This window comes from Capsicum annuum, chromosome 10, assembly GCF_002878395.1.
Source record: "Capsicum annuum cultivar UCD-10X-F1 chromosome 10, UCD10Xv1.1, whole genome shotgun sequence".
In the NCBI taxonomy this organism is placed as follows: Eukaryota; Viridiplantae; Streptophyta; class Magnoliopsida; order Solanales; family Solanaceae; genus Capsicum; species Capsicum annuum.
The window spans coordinates 113,344,394-113,365,355 of record NC_061120.1 but is presented as its reverse complement, the minus strand read 5'-3'; the positions used below and the strand labels follow the sequence as shown (position 1 = coordinate 113,365,355).

Here is a 20,962-nt window from a genome sequence, read left to right as displayed (position 1 = left end):
AGTAACGGTTTTGATAACCGTTGCAATAAATAGGCTATGGTAACGGTTATAATGATCCCTACTGCAACACTTATTTATATCAATTGCAACGAAATAAACTGTTGCCAAATGATTTTATGCGACAGTTGTTATATCTATTGTAATAGTTAAATAATTGTATTACCCATTTGTTCCAAAAATTTTTTTATTAATGCTCTGGTTTTTGTGTCACATATAAACTGTGTCGCGACGGTTTAAATGATCTAACACAACGGTTTACAAGTTATTGTCATAGAGTTTTATGCAACAACTATTTGATCTATTGCAACAGTTATTCAAGTGTATTATTAACTGTAGTCTATTACAATAGTTTTGGAGTTAATGTAACGGTTCAAATGAGTTAATTCTTGCAAAACTTTCTATAGCAACAGCTCAAGTAGCTATTACAACAGCTAAATTTGCTACAAAAATATGTAGCCTTGCAATGATATATTAGTACTAAAAAATACTAATATACCCAAACACAATATAAAATCTATAATAAGAATCACAAAACATTTATCAATGTTCATCTTTAAAATTGTATCCAAAATAATAAGCCAACCACAATGATTAATATCCAAAAGAGTAAAAAATCGATGAAGTTTTGTTATGTTGTTGTCGATATAAAAATTATCGTAAAACAAGCTAACAAAAACCATCTAATATCTTCTTACCAATCTTCAATGTGCTCATCATTCACTGCTTCATTTTCTCCACCTACAAAAAAAATCATGTCAATTATCTTTGACAATATTATTCTAGTTATCTTCATATATTCATGTTCTTCACAAAAGTCAAAGAACTACCAGTGGTTCTTATGGTCACTGGTTTCCCTCTTTTCTCTTCTCATAAAATAAGGAGAAAATACCAAGTCACCACAACAACAATAGTGAGTTCCCACATGAACACTAAGGCTTCCAATGCATTAAGTTGGGTTCCTATAATGCAAAGGAATACACAGTAAAACTGGGATATAAATTTCTAGATGTTCAAATGGAACTTCAGACTCCTGGCCATAAAGGCTAATTTGAAGGTCAAAATTCCCACAAGAAGTGATGCGCTTTAGCTGGTTGGCTCTGAAAAATGCATGTCTAACAAAGGACAACCTCTTTAGGATATGTTTCTCCAGTTAGTTAACAGATACAACTTATGTCAGGAAAGCTCAAAATCAGCCAAACATATATTCTTGCACTGTGTGGTAGCTGCACACGTGGCATATGTCTTTTGCTCATTTCAGCCTCAAATGGGTGATGCCATAGAACATCAAAGATTTTGTTTATGTCAGACTTTAGGAATGTTTTCAACTAGAAATTCAAGTATAATGACTTGGACGTGATAGAAAAAATTGCAAACAGAATGAAGCCAGTGAAAAAGCAAATGGCAGAAGTAAATTTTGAGTTGTAAAGAAGAAGCGGCAGGAGAAAAACTAAGAAAAGAAGAAGAAAAAGAAGAAAAAACAATGAAGAAGGAAAAGAAGAATAAAAGGAATATGAAGAAGTACTAACCTTTAGTTTCTCCTGATGTACACGAACGAGCACAAAAGGCTAGTAGGTCAGAGTCAAGTTGTAGGTTAGGGTTAAGGCGTTGAAGTCTTGTGATGATGTTAATTGCAATTTGTTGTTGAATTGCACCATTTTGCTCCTTGAATTTGTCTAGCATTCTTTGTTTCACCCTCTTTTCTATTTCCTCCATTTTTTGTTCCAGCAACTCATCCATAGAGGATGTAGGATTTTTTGCTTTATCTTTCAACGATGTCTTGGTAATTCCACGTCCAAGTAATCTTACACAACCTGGATGCTCAGGTCCCATGACTAATGCAAAGGCATCAACTAACTCAGTACCATCTTCACTTCCCTTAGATTGAATTTTCTCCATTTCAGTGTATAAATAAAATCCAAGAGAAAGGATTTAATTAAGTATAATTAACTCAGAAATTAAAACCACATAAATTATGACAACAAACATTAAATCAGGAAATTTCATACAATTTTGCAAATTATATCGTCTTATGACTCCTTGTAGATTCGATTAGGTTCCTTGATCGTTTAGCCACAAAGAAGTCCTTGCTTGACACAAAACCAATAATTTCTTTTTTCTTTTCCTGATCATTTAAAATTGACATAATTAATAAACTTCTCGAGTAAGGAAACGATTACATATTTAATTAAAAAATAGAGAAAACATCAAACCTCGTGTATTAATGCAAAACTTTTTTTGCCAACGGTATGAGGATACCTCAACTTTTTTTGATTCTCAGTATTTGTACGGGTTGTTTTCTGCAAAATTTTACACTACTATCAGAATGTTAAGCTACTAATCAAAATAGCAGTATACAGAAAAGGTTTACTCTTGGTGCTACTATATCAGTATGTTAAGCTACAAAAATAGTGATCCGTCCATCAAATAAGACAATGATTTTTCAATTTTAAAATATTTTCTGACAACAACTTTCTGAATCTGACAAAAAATATAAATTTTTTGAATATCAATAAAGTGTTTTGAAAAATATATCTTACTTGAACTTTTTTGGAGTTCCAATAATCAAGGAGAACCTTATATTCAACTTCAGAAACACAATCAGGCCTTTTGCTTTCGAACTTCGTCATTGGGATAACGTTTATAATATCGTCTCTTCAATCGATACTTATATGTTCTCCAAGCATCTTAAATTGTTCTTAAGACCCATTTCTATACGGCATTAGGAATGTCATATTTCTCTTAAAAGTTAGTTAAATTTTGTTAGTATAAAAATATAAAACATCTTCAACTAAAATTAAATATGAAACTTCAAACCTTGATATAATTCGACATGTCCTTTTTTGTGTTCAATTTCTTCCAAGTCTTAACAGTGAGAGGGTAAAAGGTCGAATTCCTTGCTAGTGTGTCAAGAAAGCTACTTAACTCTTGTACAACTTCTACAATAGGACCAATTGGCTGGTTGTGCTCATTTAACACAATCAATCTACGTTTATTTGTGTCATGATTGGTAGTATCCAGTGGCACTTCCTGCCCATCTTCAAGTACTACATGTGTTGTAGAAGAGGTAGAATGCAATGTCCTTTGCTGCCTATATTTTGGAATTGCTTTTGTTTCTGAAGAAGTAGAATGCAGTAACACTACCTTCCCATTTTTTGTAACTGTTTCTTTTGCAGAACAGGAAAACCACAGTGACTCCTACTGTCCATTTTGTGGATTTGCTTGTGTTGCAGAAGATGTAGAATATAGTGCCATTTTCTGCATATTTTTTTGTGCTTCTTGTGCTATAGTAGAGGTAGAACCAAGAAGCAATTGCTACACTTTCTTTTCTACTTCTTGTGCTGTAGCAGAGGAAGAATTTAGTGGCACTTGCTTTACTTTTTTTAGTAGTTCCTGTACAACACGAGGGGTAGAATAAAATGGCACTTGTTGCACTTGTTCTTTCACTTGAGAACCTTCTGATGGATATTGTTGCTTTTCATATTTTGAACATGTATTCCGAATAATTTTTTTGGTTCCTTGTAGTGAATTCTTTAATGCTATAAGTGATCCAGCTGAAACATATCTTGTGCTTGTAAGTTTTTTGTTTTTTGTCGAACATTTTAATTGATTCATGGCTATTCAAAACTCTCAAATTCAACAAAACAAATGTTAGTCGTTAAAATTAAGAATGTTATAGTTCTGGTGTATGTAGATGATATTTTGATAACTGGTGATCAACTAAGCATGATTGAAGATACAAAGAGTGATCTTCACAGAGCTTTTAAAATGAAGAACCCAAGTGAACTCAAGTATTTCTTAGGTAGTGAATTTTCAAGATCAAAAAAGGATATTATGATGCATCAAAGGTAGTTTGCACTAGAACTAATATCTGATACTGAACTTAATGCAGCCAAGCCAAAAAATACACCAATGGATACAGTCACTAAGCTAACAACTGTAGAATATGATCAGCTAGTCAGGGAAAGGAAAAGCACCAATAATGAAGACGAGAATTCAACAGGGGAATGATCATAGTTGATCATACTACAGATGTACTAAGAACCTGAGCAGGGTGCAACAAAGTTAGTTATAGGCTTATTATGTTAGTTAGTTCTAACCAACTCTGACCATACTAACCGACCTCTAATTCATTGACTATTGTAATCAATAAATAGTTAGGAGATAAGAGAGGCATTCCATACCAGCCTACCAACACAGATCAATCATTTCAATAGCATATAATTGGTCAAGGTCAAGTATAGAAAGCTTAAAACTCACATTAGAGACAGAAATAATTCAAAAGCAAAAAATTTCCCTGCAACAAGCCGCTAAAATGGTTAGTTTTTTCCCTGCAACACGCAGCTAAAATGGTCAGTTTTTTTCTTGCAATAAGCAGTAAACCTAAGTCATATGCTAAGCATCAAGCTTAAGCCAACACTAGAGACTAATACCATAAGAACATATCAGAGATTTAAAGTACAAGTATATGCAAGAATTAATAACAAAACCTTTTTTACCAATGCACACTAGGTGTTAGTTTCTGAAAGAGACCAATAATGTGATATATACACAATCTCCCCTAGTATTTGAACACATGCCTTGTGTGCTCCACAAATATATTAATGGTGAAGTTGCTACTCTCTAATCCACCAGCTTTGATCAAAGGAAAATATTGAAAAACCTATAAATTTAAAGCAACTAAAAATAAGATTCTAAGTAAAAATAAACATTAATTACATTGAAATAAACAGAATCATAAATTGCTTTTTAAAGGATACAGATCACTCACTATAAAAACATATTACAAAAGTAAGAAAATTCAAAATTGCTCCTTCAATCATCTGCCTCCATCCAATCCCAAATAGTATCATCAATCTCATCCTCCTCTTCTAATATTTCTATAGATGTATCTTTTAAATATTGTGCATTAGAATGCATATCAACAATATTAACGGGTGCAACTTCTCTTGACCACCTTATGTCAACATTGTTTAATCTACTTGAGGAAACAATTTCATCATTAGGCTCCCTCCAAAATGTTTCTCCAATATTTGGAGAATTCTCTTCCACTAAATCATACACATCTATAGGAACTTTATTCCTTGAATAGTAAACCCCTTTTTCAACTGGATCCTCCATATAGAAAACTTGATAAACTTGCAATGCCAATACAAAAGGGTCATCTGTACTGCATAATCTATTGAAGTATACACGGGTTAACCCGTATTTATCTTCTTCATTATGAAAACAATCACATCTAAACAAAACAACACTAAAACAACTATAATAATAAATCTCAATGATATCGTGAATAACTCCATAAAAGATAACTTCTCCATCAATGGGATTTTGGTCCCTTGCACCAACAAAACTATCAATTGTTGCTGATAAAGTGACTCAACTATTTTGAGTCTTGCATGGAGCATCCCGAGCTTTAGTATGAAATTGGTATCCATTAACCCAATATGCAGTATATCTCTTTGCCACCCAATTAGGCCCTTTAGCCAACCTTAATAAATAATCGGGCATTTTAATATTTGTGACTTTCTCTTCAAACCAATTGTTGAATTCCTGACTATGATTCCTTGCTCTTGACCAAGCATTTGTTCTAGTATCATTGCTCATCAAATTATTATGTTCCCTGCAATCATGATATTTTTAATTTAATCATAAGGCCTTTATAAATCAAGCTAAATGTACCTTACTTACTATAACAAATTAAATAATGTTTAAATTATAAATAATTGTTCTATAGTTTATCTTACTCAGTAAACTTTTACACTTGCTCATCTCCGGTGTTGAATAGGACATACTGATGTGCTTCATAACATAACTTTGAATCCAACAAAAAAGTGGAGTCTTTTTTCTTCTCACGTCCAATCGGATGACCTATCTTAGGGAATATAGGTGCATATTCTGAATGCATTCATCATCTTCAGCTTGATCCTCAGTTTCGTACCTACTAAATCTTGTCTTCACACCATCATGTAGGTATTTGGATCAAAAAGTCAAATATTCTTCTGCCAAAAACTCCTCTGCTATTGATGCTTCTGGACAAGATCGATTACAAACAAATGCCTTCAACTCTATTAATTTTCTCTCAATAGGATACATCGAACGGTAATGATTTGTACCTCCAACCTTAATTTTATTCAATAAATGAATAGGGAAATTTGTCATTATATCAAAATATGTTTGATGGAAAATTTTTTCAAGCTCACAATTTATTTCAACAATTTCAGACTCTAATTTTTCAAGATCACTCCTCCTTATAACCTTACTACAGATCGCTCGAAAGAAATTTCCCAACCTAATCAAGGGCAATGAAACATTCTTGGGTAGCACATTTCTAACAACAATCTGAAGCAAATAATGCAATATAATATGAGCATCATGACTCTTGTACCCAGATATTTTCATCTCATTTACATGCACGTGGTCTGATATATTTGAAGCACACCCTTTTTGTAACTTGGAATTTTTCATGACACTGCAAAATAATTTTTTTTGTTCTGGCTTCATAAAGAAACTAGATTTAGCTACACTTACACTTCCAGCATCATCTTCTATTGGTTGTAGCTCCTTTTGAATCCCCATATCTTGTAAGTCATAGCGAGAATTTACATGATCTTTTGACTTTCCATATATCTCAAATAATGTCTAGAGCAAAGTGTCACATATATTCTTTTCTATGTGAATAGGATTAAGATTGTGCCATAATTTATTATCTGGCTAATATGACAATTCAAAAAAGATGGATCTTTTCTTCCACGGGCCTTGATTATCTCGAGACCTCTTTTTTTCCCTTTCTAAAAGTATGGTCGAAATCTTTCAATTTTTCAAGTACTTGTATACCTGATAAAGGTTTAGGGGCAGATCTATGGTCCTCTTTACCATCAAATGACCTCTTATCTTTTCAAAAAGGATGATCAGGAGGCAAAAATCTTCGATGACCTAAGTAACACATCTTACAGCTATGTTTGAGATATTGAGAGCATGTGTCATAATTACAAGTAGGGCATGCCAATTTTCTCTTGGTGCTCCATCCTAAAAGCATTGCTAATGCTGGAAAATCACTAACTTTCCATAATAAGGTTGCATGCATTTGGAATATTTGGCTAATTTCAGCATCATATATTTCTATTCTATGTTCCCATAGCTCATTCAGTTCTTTTATTAATGGTTGAAGGTACACATCTATATCATTTCCAGGAGATAATGGACCTGAAATGATCATTGACAAGATAAGATAGTCTGACTTCATGCAAATCCATGGTGATAAATTATAGTTCATCAACATAATTGGCCACATACTATGAGAAATACTCATGTTTTGAAATGGGTTGAAACCATCACTTGCGAGACCAAGCCTAACATTAGGAGGATCTCTTGAGAATTCTTGGTATAAACTATCAAAATTTTTCCATTCTTCTCCATCGGAAGGATGTCTCATATTCTCGTCTTTGGGCTGTTCATTAGCATGCCATCTCATTGTTGCAGCTATTTCAGGAGACATAAACATTCTTTGAAGTCTAGGCTTTAAAGGAAAGTACCTTAAAACCTTTGCAGGTATTTTTTATGTTGCATGACTTGAAGCATGACCAACACTTCTCTATCTAGAAGACCCACAAATAGAGTAATTATCTATGTTCTCATTTTCCTTCCAAAACAACATGCAATCATTAGGGCAATCATGTATTTTTTCATAATGAAGACCCAAATCTCTTATAACTTTTCTAGCTTTGTTAAAAGACTCTGGTATCTGAGCAAAGGGAAATGCCTCTTTCAAAAAATCTAGCAAGTTAGAAAAGGCTACATTACGTAATCCATGTAAGGATTTAAACAAGTACAATCGAATGGTGAAACTCAGTTTAGAGAAATTTTCACACCCCGAATATAACTGTTGTTTCCCTTCCTCCAATAGTTTAAAAAAAATTCTTTGCATATTTGGGTAATTTCTCTCGTGCCCCATCTTCATTCCCAAACTCAGTATCAATATTTCTAAATGTATCATGAAGTAGTCCATCAATATCATCATGCAGATTAGAACATTTATCATTGTTGATTGAATGAGGTGTATTTTTTGAGGAAACCCCCTCTCCATGAAAAATCCTTTTAGTGTAAGGATCAACAAACCCTTCATCAAATATGTGATCTTCCACCACATTTCTATAATGCTATTAGTGATTCATGCATTTTGCGCAAGGGCATAATATCTCATTTCCTTTAGAAGCACGTTCAAATGTCTTATCAAGAAAATATTTAACTCCACGTTCAAACTTATCTGACCATCTATGGTAGTTCATCCAAGTTCTATCATCCTTATCCATTAAAATCCTATCAACATAAGTAATGCACACAAATTAAGCTCCACGTAGATGAAAATTCAAAATTTAAATTCATTATTTAGATCTCTTTAGCAATATGTGGGCAAAAATAAAGAATTCAGCTTCAGTGAAGCCGCATAACACAACATGAAACTCAAAAACAATCCTAAGATGAAACCCCAAACTATCTCCCTTCAGCTATTTATAAGCAATTGACCTTCCAACAATGGTAAGGATGGAGAAATTGCTTACAAATTATTATAAAATAATTATTTGTAAGCAATTTACCTTCCAGCTCAGTTTTACTGTTTATTATTTTATCTCAACAACCATTTACAACTAATTTTCTTCATCGATTTTTTTAAACTAATAAAAAGATGAGCAAATAAATAAGAATCAGTGAAAAGTTCAAGGTGACCTTTTCTTAATACATTTGAAAGCCAATATGAACAAATAATACATCACCCAAGTATTGTAAAAGGAATTAATTCATGAAACAACAGATAGAAAAATAAGAAAAAAAGACAAACAAGTCAACATACCATCAACATGAAAGAAATATAAATCAAAAAGTAGGTCGTACCACATATATATCAAGCAATAGATTTCCTCGTTAATTTATTTCCTCTGTCAAAAGCTGGACAATAACAATGCCTACCAACAATGGAATAAATGTTCATGATATCATATAGAAAACTGCTTCTTATTGAGATAGCATATAATAGTAATCACTCAGGTCAAAATCAAACATACCAATAGAAAATACCTAGAAAAAATACACAATTGAATGGCATAACCAAAAATTTTCAAGCTAGATAGATATCTTATACAACAATTGAAGAAACTTTAGCCAAAACTCATTCAATGATATTGAACAAGATAGATTCTACCTTGGATGCTAAGAGCAGGATCTATATTCTCCAAGTCAACAGCTCTGTGAAAAGTCATGCAGGTTTTCACAAAAAGATTGTAAACCACAAAGAACTAGTAGAGACAATAATTGTCTTTACTTTTACAACTGTACTTATTTTACCATGCAAAATATGCCATAGTAAACAAAGGGGTGACATATTAAATAGCTTCATAAGGAAATTCACCTCTTAAAGGCATTGGTACTGGAGTTGAATGTATTTTAATAGGCCCTAAAAATTCTAACTTATGGATCGAAGGCATTTCTTATAGCCTTGGCCATGGAATCAGGTTTGTAACACAATATATCTAAGTAAATGTGTTTTGATTTGTATTGGTTTATATTTTTTGACTAAAATGTATGTCTAAATCTCGATATTCGTGTAATATTGGCAGACACAACATACTGAAGTTCAGACTTATAAATGTGTGTTATATTTCTATTCTCTCTTTTTTTTGGTAACCAAGAAATCCCTCAGGGCTAGTCAACACACATTCTGAAACCCAATGGTAATAGGAAAACCCTCTCTGTACTCCACTTAATGACCAGGTTTATATTTATGTATGGTTCAAACACTTGATGTGTAGCACGTACATACCATACCATATTGCAGTGGCGATTTATACCTAAATTATAAGTGGCGCACTTCGTTGGATATTGATCAGTTAGTGACCTAGAGGACTAGGGATCAATTCCCAATTAATGTTTCCCCTTTTTTCAGTGGTTCACCATGTTCTCAAAATCATAAATTTTCCTTTGACACACTGTACTCTTACTGCTAGACCAAAGTCCTAGGGCTAAGTTGTGCCAGTTAAGTGAATACTTAACTGTACTAATGAATTGCTTTATTAGGATTTTATGTAACAGGTTTAACTTTAAAATCTCTTGGAAGCCCACATAACACCAAGAAATTTGATTTTGTTATATTAGTTAACAAGGGAAGTCATATAGAGATAGCAGATGTCTGAATGTCTACAATCGTCCTTAATGAAATAACCTAACTTGTCTAACCAGTCACTTTCACCATAATCTATCTGCACATAACATATTCTGGCAATTGATTACCTTTCCCTATAAAGTTCGGAGAACGCTGATGCACAGAGCCTTAGTCATCTGACATCAGATGGTGAGAAATGACTTTACTTATGTTAGTATTATGAAAATGGAAAAGTGAAAATAACTAAACTGTAAACAATTACATCCCATATTTAGTCCAAGTAGTGAGGAGTATCTGGATGATGACTATCAAAAAGATAGTAGAAAAGAATGCTCATTCACCAAAAGGGCAGTTTAGTTATTATTCTTCTATTTCGGGTGGTATTCTTTGAATACAAGATAATTATTTTTATGTCTTTCAAGTACAATATGGTAATATTAGATAGATAAGGAACAAACAATAATATATAGGCACAATGCATTATTGGCCTTTCTTTCATGTTTGTCCGACATGGTCAATTCCAGTTATTAAAAAGGGCAGTCTGGTGCTAATTATACGTAGCCTCACCATACATTTCTGCGAGGGGATGTTTTTGAGACTTGAAACAACTTAATCAGAATATCTGAAAGCACCCATTCTAGTTATTATTCATCTAATTTTAATATCCAATTTCTGTGTTGAACACTTCATTCAACGGAATATAAACCAGCACATATGAGACAACCTATTTATCAATTATTACTTCTACAAAATCTCCAATTACCAATGGAGATGAAAAAATATAGCTTGTCTCTATGCTACACAAAGGTATCAGCTTTGCTAGAAAACTGAATCCTAAGGAAAAGGTAATACGATTTTAATCTACCTACACCAAAATGTGAAGGGGAAAGATTTGAAACCCAAACTAACTAAATCGTCACACAGAAGAATTTAATAACAACATATACATTCCAAGAAAAATCAAGAATCCAACACTCGTGAAATAGAAAATCAAAAATTAATGTCAAGAAAAAATTTAAAAAAATATAACTCGCAAAAAAAACTTAGTCGGACAGTACCAAATTTACTCGGACACTTATGCAACAGAAATTCTACATCAGGAAAACTATAGAAATATGAGAGAAATTGCAAAATATGCTCCATCCATGCTCTATTTCACATAAATATCACATATTTGAGTGAAAGATTTAATAGATTAGTGAGATTTGGAAGGTTATAGGGAGAGAAATTTTAGGTTCTAGTGAGATTTGGGTGTATAAGTATCGATGATTTGTTTTAGTGAGAGAAAATTTTGGGGGGTTCTAAAGTATATTTTTGTGGGTTAGGAAATTTTTGGGTTATAAAATTTTATTTCACGGGTATGTATGAAAAAAATTTAACAAGCGTTGAATAATTAAGAAGTAGCTGTTGCCATAGATTTTTTTGTGGCAATAGTTTTTAAAATGTTGTAATATGTGCACCTATTTCAATGGTTATACATCAATGGAAATTGTTGCATTACTAAACCGTGACATTAGAGTCAAACTCTTTAGTAAAGGTTGTAACCGCTACTATAGACAATCTATGGCAACAGTTTTTAATCGTCGCTAAAAATTGTGTTGTCGTAGGCCTAATTTCTGGTAGTGTCTCTCACCCTCAAAATCAAATGGCTGATGATTCTACCTCCTCAAACTCAGCTAAAGGTTCTAAGGTAGACAATACTGTTCAAAATAGGTTGAAAATTCCCTATGCTCTGATCCTTTAATAACAATATTCATAGAAAACACCATATTGAGTCTCCAACCTAAAACTGAGTCAACTTCACCCACCGAGTCATATTATAAGATTTAAAACCCCTAAATGAGTCAGTTTTTGTTGAACCTTCCTCAAACCTAGAATATTCTACTCAACCAATCATGGTAGAGAATTCCAATTGAGGCTTTGGGTCACTAATCAGATAGGAAATCTCTCAAATTAAGATTTCTCACTCCTCAAAAAGATCAAAAGTACCTAAAAATTCTCAGATCCCTGAGTTGTCGAAAGAACTCAAAAACGCTGATACTTTTGAAAATTTGTAAGAAATAGTATCTCTTACTCCCTCAGATTCAAACCTTATATTTTCTTAGTTATTTGGTGAAGAAATGCCTTTAAAAAAAAGTTGATCTTTCCTGCAATGAGAATTGGGTGCCTAAAAATTTGATTTTGCCTGCACATGATACAAAAGAAACCTCTGTTAATGAAAAAAGGGAAGTAAGTGATAAGGATGAAGTACCTCTGAGATGTTCTATAAAGAAGCTAAGAGGAAGAACAAGAATGAGAAAGTAGTGAACTTTGAGGTCAAAGTATCTAGATCTTACTCCACTAGAGTGTTTGAGATAAAATTGCTAGCATATGCAATGAATAAGAGTAAGACTTCTACCATGAAAAGAAGAAGGCTCATGAAAACTGGTGAAATAAAGGAGAAATAAGACTTTGAAGTTGTGAAGATTGAGAGAGAAAAAGATATGAGTTCGGTAATTTCTACTACAACTAAAGAAAGAATAAGGGAAGTGAGGATGAAGAGAGGACCAGGTCCTCTAAGTCAAAGTCTGGAAACTCTAATAGAATGAGTCCAAAATATATAGATGTCAAGAAAAGAAAAGACTTAGAGTGACCTGGTTCCAAGAAGAGAAAAACTGATAAAGAAGGAGACCCAAGTAGTGAGCCCTAAATAAAGAAAAAGAATGAGGAAAAGAAAAAGGCCCAGAGAAAGTAGTATTGGGAACCTGAGAACACAGAAGGTTCTTTCAAAAATAGTGTTTGATCTAAAAATTTATAAAGAAAAATAGGGATCATAGAACTAGTAGAGTATATGAGGCATCAAGGTTGGCTACACCTACAAGAAGAACCAACTCCTATTTTCTTTGAAGGTAAGGTGAGAGAAGTTTACTAATTCATGGAATTCTCAGATGATGGTTTGTGTTTGATAGCACAAGTGCTTGGAAAGGTTCTTAAGTTGGATGAAGAAACACTTGGAAAAATCCTGGATGTACCTGTGTAGGGGTAAGAACTGTAGTAAATCAACAACCTACCACTAAATTCATGATTGAGGCATCAAAGGTAGAAGGGACCTCAACAACTGTAATGAAAAAGAAGTTCCAAAAAAGTGATTATCATCTGGTATTTGAGTTTATCAACAAGTTCTTGTTTCCAAGGTTTGAAAAAAAAAACAATTCCCTCTAATGTTGACTTGTTTTTGATTGAATCCTTGAGTAAGTTTGAATTGATATGTCTTCCTACTCTAATGATAGAGGATATATATAAAGTATTATATGAAAAGGAAGGCAAGCATGGAATTCCATATGGATATCTCTTGAACAAGGTGTTTGAACATTATAGTGTGTATGGAACAAAGGGAATACACAACGCTTGTGTATGGAACATTATAGCATGTATGGAACATTATAGATGATCATCCGGAAAACTCTTATGGAGAATGAATGCATAGAGAGCAAACCTAGATCTATGTCTCAAGTGTCTGGGTTGCCAGTTATTCAAGAGAAGTTGGGAATAGAAATGGAGACGTTAAAGATCAAGTTGGGTGCCAAAGATGCTAAAATAGTGCACCTGAAGTATTAGAATTAGAAAGTGTCTTTTGAGGGACCAGGTGCCACTAATGAACTTACAGCTAAAAATGTCGAACTCAAGCCAAAAGTGGCAGAAATAATTGGTGAAGTTCATGAACTAAATACTGAAGTGAAGATACTCACTAAATAATTTTTGGATGCCCTCATTGCTAAAATTGCAAGAATGGAGATATTGTTTATGTCCCTTTCCCCCAAACCTCCCTCTACTTAAGAACATTTATCTCTTCTCTCTCATCAACCCTGTTACAGTTTCTTGTCTTGATTCTAATTGGCCTTTTAAGATAGTTGTTTTATATTGATTATTTTATCTTACTTCCTGGTGCTAAATTTTATGAATGAATTAATTTTGTTTTGTGCCTCATTTGTCTCTTTCAGTTTTAAGTTGTTCTTTATGGTAATGTTTCTCAGTGACCATAAGTTAATTAGCATGTACTTATCTTTACTCTTGGTTTACTGTTAATCCTTTCCAATAATGCCAAAAGTAGGAATACTAACTTCATAAATAAGGCCTAGGTGTATATGTGTGCTTATGTATGGTGCATGCTGATAGGGGGAAGAATGGTAAGGCACAGTGATAGGGGGAAGAAAATATGCTCAGAATTTTCGCTGTAAATAAAAACAAGGGACCAGTTCCCTGTGCTACTTGATAGTGGAAGAATGATGATAGGTGGAACATTTATCTTTAGGGTGGTAATCACACTGATTAAATGTGATGGATGTGCTCAATGTTGTATGGTTTGTTTGTCATCATCAAAAAGGGGGGGGTATTTTAAATGCAGTTTTGATGATGAGGAACTAACTGTAAGGGACCAGGTCCCCTGATATTATGGTACAGTACAGCTGGCACGCATGTCTGCACAGTTTTGTCCTCTTGTGTAACAAACTTGCAAGTGTTTCTTGAACTAAATAGGACACCTGGTCCAATAATATTTCAGCCCTAATCATCACTCATCTATAAAAGGAAATGGATGCTTATTCATCAAATGATTTTTGGAAAACACAAAGAATGAAAAGAGGCAGCAGAAACCTCATTTCAACACTACTCGAGTTCTTAGCTATTTTTCTATTCTTAAATAAAAATTGTTCTTGAGTGAGTTTTGATTTGTAAACAAATTACTCGTGTTATAAGAGTAATGAACTTTTCTCTTTGAGTAGAGAGTGCTTAAATAAAGTTGCCTAAGTTTGATACTGATTATAGTTAATCAGTGTAGAGAGTCCTTGGCAGATTTGTCAAGATGAGCTTGTAGTAGAGTTATTATAAGCGAAAAGAACCTAGAGTTAGGTTCATAGAAAACTGTAATCAAGAGTTTAATTATAGTGATGCGGTTTTTTCCTTCCTTGAGCAAGGGGAGCTTTCACGTTAAAATCTTGTATTTTTACTCTTCCTGCATTGTCTTTTGATTCCTGGTTGCTTTACTCTATTTTGCCTGTGATTGACTTTGAGGGACCTGGTCCCTTACTATATGGTGCAACCCTCAGGGTTTCAACAGTGCCACACCCATATTCCATTTTCTTATCTTTCCAACCAATAGGTTGAAATGAGTCGGGTGCTTCGGGACCTAAACCAGGAGTCTCCCTAGCCTATAATCCATATTTTAGAGCTACTGAAATAGTCAGAATTGGTATACGAGGTTATTTGACTAAAGCATTTTGTCCGATACCCATTTGGAACCAACAAAGAATTCAAAACAAGTAATTGACTCGAAAATTAAATGGACCACCCGTTGACCAAACTACAATCACAGAAAGTCATAAATGACTCGGGGTAGCTGTAGGAAAGCTCTAACGGCAAAAATAGGTGGAAATATGGAAAATGACCTGAAGGGTTATTACACATTCACAATCTATACTATTTTACAATATTATGCATCGTGTAAAAAATAGTGCACCAGAAGATTTCTATCTGCTCTTACATTATTTCTAGTATTACAAGAATAAACACTTTATAAGGAATGTTACCAGAAATCTGTAATTATATATAAATAATAAAATAAACTAAGAAAACCTAAAACGAAAAGAGGAAAAAGTATTAATAGGTAAGAGGAAAAAACAACTTATTGTCAAAAATCATTTTCTTTTTGCATTTTCTTAGTTTTTTCTGGATCTATTGATCTACGAGTTTCTTTCCATAATTGAGTTTCAATCCCCAATTTCTTTAGCTCTATGAGTCCTCGCTCCACTGCAATGTGAAAAAAAAAACTCAATTTAGTTAGTTTCATCAAAAGTACATATATGTTTCATCTAATATCATAATAGTAAATTATTTAATCGTTAAAAGAGTCTGGTTTAGTGGGAGATCCTAATTGATTTTATGCATTCTCATCCCCCTCTCAATTGTGCTATGGAATAAGAAGAATAATCCACAATTTATAAAGGTACAAAACCTATCCTAAAAGTAATATATCAATTGATTATGGAAGAGTTTTATATTTTTCTTTCAATAGAAAATTAATTGTGTTATTACCCTTATTTTCCTTTAATAGAAAATTAATACTCAAATTTTATAAGAAAATCAAGGCAAGAATTCTAACAAATCTCTCCTTTTGGATTGATTTTCTTGACAAATATTAACCTCCTTCTTTACATGTATGATCTTCATTCTTCACATAATCTTCATCCATGTTACTTGGCATGCTTAAAAATAAAGCTTTTGGATTAAAACAGTATGGGCCTTTTTGAGTTAAAAATGTTATATCCCTTTGAAGACTTAAAAGTGAGCTTTATTATTATAAATATAGTAGCAAGTTGTTGAAAATTTATATGAAACTTCTTCTCAACATGAAGTATGACCTTTTTTTAAAACAACCAGTATCGTCAAATTGATCGCAACTTGATTTAAGATTGTTTTAGCGTGCACTCAACCTCATTAAATCATTTGACCATTGCAACATTAGACAATAAGATTGTTGAATAGTGGACTCGGATACCACTTGTTAGGTTAGAAATTGAGATGGCATCATGCATAAGTTTAAAGTTGCAAACCATAGAGGCTATAATTCAGCGACAAAGAAAAACATACAAAAACATATTATTAATATGGTTGGATCAAATGACCTATATATTAAAAACTAACATTGAAAAAACATAAAATGTATTGGGAGACATATCCTCCTAAACCAGACTTTTTTAATGTTTACATTATGGGTGCGATTGTGTTAAGGAATAAGAAGAATGATCCTCAATTTATAAAGGTACAAAACCTTTCCTCTAAGAAAGAGGCCACCTAATTATGAAAGAGTTCTATTGTAACACCTCGAAAATCCAATCTAAGATTAGGACCATGCTTCACGAACAAGTAAAATAAAACATCATATTTAAGTAGTATAATAAGTGATTTATTCACATATTAAGGCCATAATAACTCCTAGCTCAAAGTCAAGTCAAAACATTTCTAACCAATTGATTTCATATGAAGAATCTTACTATAGAAATCCTAGATTACAAGGTATTTTGGATCTCAAGACCCACCACATGATAGATAATCGAATTATATTTCTAGCACATTCTATTTCACCTTAATTCAATATCAGAGTAAAATGTTATGGCCAATTTAATGAAGCAATTTCAAAGTTGCCACTGACAATGATTCAAACACTACAAATCATTGTTAGACCCTATAGGTCATTGTGAGACACTACGTGTCATAGGGTGACTTGTAGTGATGGAAAAGAGGACTAAAATTTTATTCCTCATGAATGCCTCAGGCTATGATTTATTGCTAGCCTCTATGAGTCGTAGCTAGGATCGTTAGAGCTATTCCCAGTAGTTTTTGGACAATTTTAAAGGGGTTGTTTGGACTATTTCCACTCTTTTAACACCAAAATTACATCTTTTAAGCTACCTAAGGGATGAATAATAATTCTAAATCACCCCCAAGTCTCGCATTCCTCAAAATTCACTCGATATTTAGAAAATTTAGAGAAAAGAGGTTTTTTTTCTCCTTCAAGCAAGGGCTAGGATTCTCAAACATCACTCTCCAGATTCAAAGGTGTCATCAAGGTTTTCAACCTCAGGTATGCAAAATTTCATCAATGAATTTCCTTTTAACATATTGAGTCCCAAAGTGATCTCAATTCCTCAAGTTTAATCCACCATTCAACATAGGGCTTCCATGAAACATGTGAATTCCTTTATCTTTCAGTTTCTTACTATGACTAAACCATAAATATATGGTTTCCCATAAATTTGATGATCTTTACATACCCATGACTATGAACTCTGAGTATGTTGATAGATTCTTTATTCTTGGGCTTGAGTTATCAAATTTCTTATTATAATTAGTTTGTAAAATTGTCATAGTAGTTGCATTTTTCATTAATCGCGAGTTATGAACACCTGATAACCTAGGATTTCATGCATATACTTATAAATATTATATAATCCATTTTAAATGTTTGTAATTCCCTAAAATAGTGCATTTATTTTTATATTCAGAATATTGCAATTATTGAGCATTAGTGTCATTAATTTAGGAGTAGTACTTAGCACTCAGAAGACGTATGGACGAAGGCTCACCCGTCAGTTAGGCTGAAACTTTATTAAAAGTCTCTAGGCCCTAGAACTATAGTTCCACTGTATATTCTAAAGGGTCACCCATTAGACTAGACTTGACACCTTAGTCCTTTTGGACATTAGTTTAGTAGATCTATGCCATTCAGTGTTTATACCTTTGGCAAGGTACTGAAAACCCATCTAATTGGTGTTAAAGTTTGGACCTTGATTAGCTCAGATTATGGTATGTTAGTTAATGTAACTCCTACGGTACATAATTCATAGCTCCGATTCAGATACTTATATGACCTTGTATTCAGATTGTCAAATAGTACCGATTTAGTTTTTGGTCTTCAATGAGTTTACCATATCACATGAATCATGTTTAGCCTATATCTTTTATTTCTCATCTCACATACTTATTATATATAAAGTACGGATCACATACTTTGACGTTCAGTATCCGAATTATGCCTAGTACAATTTTACACTATAATAGTATTTGGTGAGTCATCATCATTCGAGCGGTAGTTATCAATATCTTTATAGTAATATTCTAGTTTTAGGCATTTAGAGTTATTGGGGGATTTTTCCAACAACTCATATGATTTAGAGGCTTTCAGATAGACAGTTATATTTTAAGCATGTTGATTATGTCACACAGTCTTAATTTTAACATCTAGAATTGATTTTTCTTTTATTATGATCATGTCATATAAATTTGGTTTCCGCTCAGTATCTCATGAATTTTTTCCAACATTCTTCGTGTTTTTTCAGGCCATGGGTTAGCTGGGGTCAGTGTGACTCTAAGCACCATGTTATGAATAGGGGTAGTCTTGAGTCGTGACAAACTTACTATCAGAGCATCAGGTTTAAAGTTTCCTAGGGTGTATGAAAGTTGTGTTAAGTAAAGTTTTATTCAAGGTTGTAAAGTGTTCCATACTTATGTGTGAGAATCTATGAAATAACTTAGGAAAAGTTTTACTTCTTTCATATTCATAGCATGTGGTAAAGTGTGAAATCGATTAAAACCTTCTTATAACTCATTCTTTATATGTTTACAAAAGATTCCTCCCAAGAGAACTAACAAAAGAAGGAATAAGAATGCCAATGGTATTGGGAATTAGCAAGGACCACCATTAGCTCCAGCAAATCCTTTAAACAAACAAGTCTCCTATTCTGAATTTAGGGATACTTACATTGCATTGGACTAGATCATTACCACCTAGAATAACTAGCAAGTTATTGCACCAGCCAACCCAATAATTAATATGGTCGCATCCACAGTCTATGACTTTACTTGGATTAATCCTTCAGTATTCTTTCTTTCTAACTCTAAAGAGGATCCACAGGAGTTCTTGCATAGTATTCAGAAAGTTACTGAGATCATGGGTGTCACTTCGACTGAAAGTGCAAACTTGGCTTCTGAGTAGTTACAAGGAGTGGCTCATACCTAGTACAAGTAATAAAATGATGATATAGAGGAAAATATAGGATCAGTAGAGTGGGATGAATTTTTTGCTATATTTCTAGACAGGTTCTTCGCACTTGAGTTAAAGAATGCCATGGTGTAGGAATTCATAAATCTGAATTAGGTTAACATGAGTGTGAAGGAGAATTTTTTAAGTTTACTTAGTTGGAAAAATATGATCCATCTATGGTTGCTAACTCTACGACTCGATTGAGCAAGTTTGTGTTAGGTGTTTTTGAGATGTGGTTAAAAAAGTATAAAACTGCTATGTTGGTTAGGGAGATGGACATATCTAGATTGATGGTTCATGCTCAATAGATTGAAGAGGAGGAAATCAAAGAGAAAGAAAAGGATAATAAGAAGGCCAGAATAGGTACCTTTAATTTCTCTTAGTAGAGGTCAGATGGTGGTAATTGTTCATATTTCTACCAAAAATCATTAGCTCTATCCCTATTTTTAGCTAGTGCTCAAGTGGCTAAGTTTGGTGGGAAAATTAAAATAGAGCACCAGTCTCTAAGTCTTGGGTATTGTGAATAATATTTGTACTAACCCAATTTACAAGAAATATGGTAAGAACCACAAAGGTGATTATATGGAGGGTGGTGATGGTTGTCTTGATTGTTGTAAGATAGGCCATAAATTGAGGAAATATTTAGTGTCTACAAAGAGATAGGGATTATTTTCAACTAAGTCAAACTAACTCTTCAGCAACTCCAGTATTTGCCTGACTCAGAAGGGCTCCTTATCTAGTGCAGCTGGTATACAATGTCAAAATAAGTTTTATTCTCTTTATACTCAACAAGATCAGGAGGGTTATCCTGATATGGTTGGTGGTATGTTCAAGTCTTTCATATTCATATTTATGCACAATTATATCCTGGATCCATACTTTCCTTCATAATTTCCTATATTTCAGTAGACTTTGGTATTAGTCCCAAAATCCTTTCAAAACCCTTCTCGGTCTCTACTATAGTTGGTGATTCACTCATAGCTAGACAGGTATACAGAAATTACCCAATCATAATTTCCTAAAAAGTCACCTTAGTCAATCTTATAGAGTTAGACATGACAGATTTTGATGTTATTCTTGGCATGGATGGTCTCTACTCTAAAAATGCCTCAGTTGATTGTAGAAATAAAGTATTCTATTTTCCATTTCCAATGAGCTAGTCACAAAGTGGAAGTGTAGTACCTAAGTTCCTATAGATCAGTTGGTATCTTTCCTTAAGGAAAAAAACATTG

At 33.2% G+C, this 20,962-nt stretch overlaps 1 protein-coding gene across 1 annotated transcript in view; it reads right to left on the bottom strand.

Annotated features, from left to right (window-relative positions):
• Nucleotides 1-15,572: 15,572 nt before the first annotated feature.
• The window catches only part of LOC107845728 (coiled-coil domain-containing protein SCD2-like), a 166,026-nt gene continuing 160,636 nt past the window's right edge, over nt 15,573-20,962 (bottom strand). Inside the window, exon 18 of the mRNA XM_016690199.2 lies at nt 15,573-15,937. Within this exon, the coding sequence (XP_016545685.2) occupies nt 15,819-15,937 (119 nt within the window). The 3' untranslated portion in view covers nt 15,573-15,818. The remainder of the gene's footprint in view (nt 15,938-20,962) is intronic.